This window comes from Gastrolobium bilobum, unplaced genomic scaffold, assembly GCF_033153095.1.
Source record: "Gastrolobium bilobum isolate Gb01-03AN ecotype WA unplaced genomic scaffold, APGP_CSIRO_Gbil_v1 utg11969, whole genome shotgun sequence".
NCBI lineage: Eukaryota > Viridiplantae > Streptophyta > Magnoliopsida > Fabales > Fabaceae > Gastrolobium > Gastrolobium bilobum.
In genome coordinates, this window is record NW_026898204.1 from 107,145 (window position 1) to 109,853 (window position 2,709).

General features: G+C 37.9%; 1 protein-coding gene across 1 annotated transcript; it reads right to left on the reverse strand.

Moving 5' to 3' along the window:
• Positions 1–548: 548 nt before the first annotated feature.
• On the reverse strand, positions 549–1,529 carry LOC133313841 (early nodule-specific protein 2-like). The gene has a single exon (XM_061515251.1). The coding sequence runs from the start codon at positions 1,515–1,517 to the stop codon at positions 765–767; it is 753 nt and encodes a 250-aa protein (XP_061371235.1). The 5' UTR covers positions 1,518–1,529; the 3' UTR covers positions 549–764.
• Between the last annotated feature and the right edge of the window lie 1,180 nt (positions 1,530–2,709).

Below are 2,709 nucleotides of genomic sequence, written 5' to 3' on the forward strand. Positions count from 1 at the left end.
TGTTGTGATTAGTATTATTTAACTAATTGATGATTGTTCCCGTGGCATAGGCTCCCTTTTACCCGCTAATTTATGGTTATTTCAATGCCATAAGCTTTGCCTGACCTGTTTTGTTTGATAATGATATCAAAGTTGTGCTTGGCTCGAGTTGGTTGGATGTTTACGAGAGGCTCGAGAGAGAAATGGATTGTTGGAATATTCAAATATGAAATCTCTAATTATGGGTTAATCGAAGATCATATAAATAGATAAATTCATAAAATCAATATCTTAAAATTTTGGATTTAAACATGATGTGGGCCCACTTATTCATATTTGTGTATTTAGCCCAGTAGTGGTGCTTCCAGATTACCGTGACACCTTGTTTTTTTACACCTATTAGAAAAGTAAAATCAACTGAATGAAGTGCAACAGCAAAGGAGTTGTGTTATTGTTCTTAATTATTGTCATTAAACTTACCCGTGATGATGAAATTTGGAGAAATAGTAAGTACGGATAGAAGTCTTTTTTAAAAAAAAGGGGGCAATGACAAGCATATTTAAGCACCAAGAAATATTCATTGCAGGCATAGCTAAGAGCAGTAATAATTGAAATTACATTATAGTTGCTGAAATGGAAAAGAAAGTCGTTATTACACACACACATGCACAGGCATAGAGCCTTTATTTTTAAGAACTACTGCAGAAGGGTAGACTTCACATCTTAAAAGAAAATCAAAATATTCTTAGTACCAAAAAGATGCAACGTTCGTTCATCACTGGTTATTAATTCTTGGATGGCGGATAGTGACCATAAGGTGGGGGGTTGTAGCCCGGTGGCTTCTCCAATGGTGGTGGCTCGTAAACTGGTGGTTTCTCATAAGGAGGTTTGTGAATGGGTGGCTTCAAATAAGGAGGAGGCTGGTACACTGGTGGTGGATACAATGGGGGTGGCTTCTCATAAGGTGGTGGGTACACTGGTGGTGGTTTCTCATGAGGAGGCTGATACTCTGGTGGGGGTTTCTCATGAGGTGGTTTCTCATGGGGTGGCTTCTCATATGGTGGTTTCTCATGAGGAGGTGGGTACTCTGGTGGTGGTGGCTTCTCATGAGGAGGCTGGTACTCTGGTGGTGGAGGCTTCTCATATGGTGGTTTCTCGTGCGGTGGTTTCTCATGTGGAGGCTGGTATTCAGGTGGTGGTGGTTTCTCATGAGGAGGCTGGTATTCAGGCGGCGGTGGCTTCTCATGTGGAGGCTCATACACTGGTGGTGGCTTCTCATGTGGAGGCTCGTATACCGGTGGTGGCTTCTCGTGAGGAGGGTGATACACTGGTGGTGGGTAGGTTGGAGGCTTATAAACTGGTGGTGGTTTTTCAGTTGGTGGAGGCTCATAGGTGGGTGGAGGTTCATATGTGGGAGGTTTTTCAGTTGGGGGAGGCTCATAAGTGGGTGGCTTGTAGTAATTTGCCGACACTGGAGTGGTGATTAGAATCACCACCACTCCAAGAAGGAGCAGAACTAGTGAGTGTATAGAAGACATGTCTCAGGCTTGGTGATGGAGAAAATTGGAAACAAGAAGCAATGATTTATAGGGGGAGAGACAAGGGAAATTTTTCTGTCGAGGTTGTCAATCATTCTCATGTTATTTTATTATACATATAATATTAAATTCTCTTGGTGAAGTCAAAATGTTAGGTGTGATTTGTGAATCTGGTATCGTGGAATAAGTATCCCGGAGTGAATTTTCCGCCTTATTATGTCATTTTTCGGGCAATGGAATTAATTATTGTGCAAAATGCACTCACTTTTGAGTCTTCCGTGCAGAAATTCAGCTAATGACTCTGAAACTAAAAACAGAAATATTGCAGACGAATATGATCTAAAATGATACGCAAATATCAAAGTTGAATTTGCATCCCATAGAGAGTTGGAAATTAAGGTGAATGCTACCCAATGTAAAGGTTACTAAAAACTTGAGAAACCGAGTATTTTTATCTTCATTGACAACAAAGAATTTGCTTGATAAATTATGTGTTGAACACTTGGTACCTGCCAGCTGCCAACTCCGATGTTTGCGTTTGCAAAAACTTTTTATTTTTTATTTTGGAAACGTTGCGTTTGCAATTTATGGTATGTGAGGAAATATCACTTTTTTTAAAAAAAAATAAATAATAATAATTATCAAACAAAATTTAAATATAAGTTAAACACATACTTAATATAAAGGGAAAATATTATTATAATAAAAATATACATTTTTGACGCATATAAAGTAAAATTAAAAATTATTCACTGACTTAATTATTTGACGAATTATTTATTTATTTAATAAAAAAAATATCCAGGCGTGCCAGTTTTTTGTACAACTCGCGTATATATGGGAATGTATGGCTAGGATGTGCATCTTTTTGTAATAAATGAATAAATAATTTAACAAAAAAATTAAACTGATAAATAGTTACACAATTCCCCTTATATGGGTCAAAAAACTGAAAAACATTTACAATTTAATCTAGGTTTTTACGTGAGGAACCCAATATATGGATTTTGTGTGCATTCATCGCCAACACACCATTTGTTCTACTGAAAATCCTTGAATGTTAGGGGGCTGGCACGATGACATATACTTCGATGGGTTGGTCCGTCATCGTTTATCATTGGCAAGCTTTCACGAAGTCCATCCGATGAAGCTGCTATAACGTCGTCCTCTGTTTTTTTAATGCGAATATCAG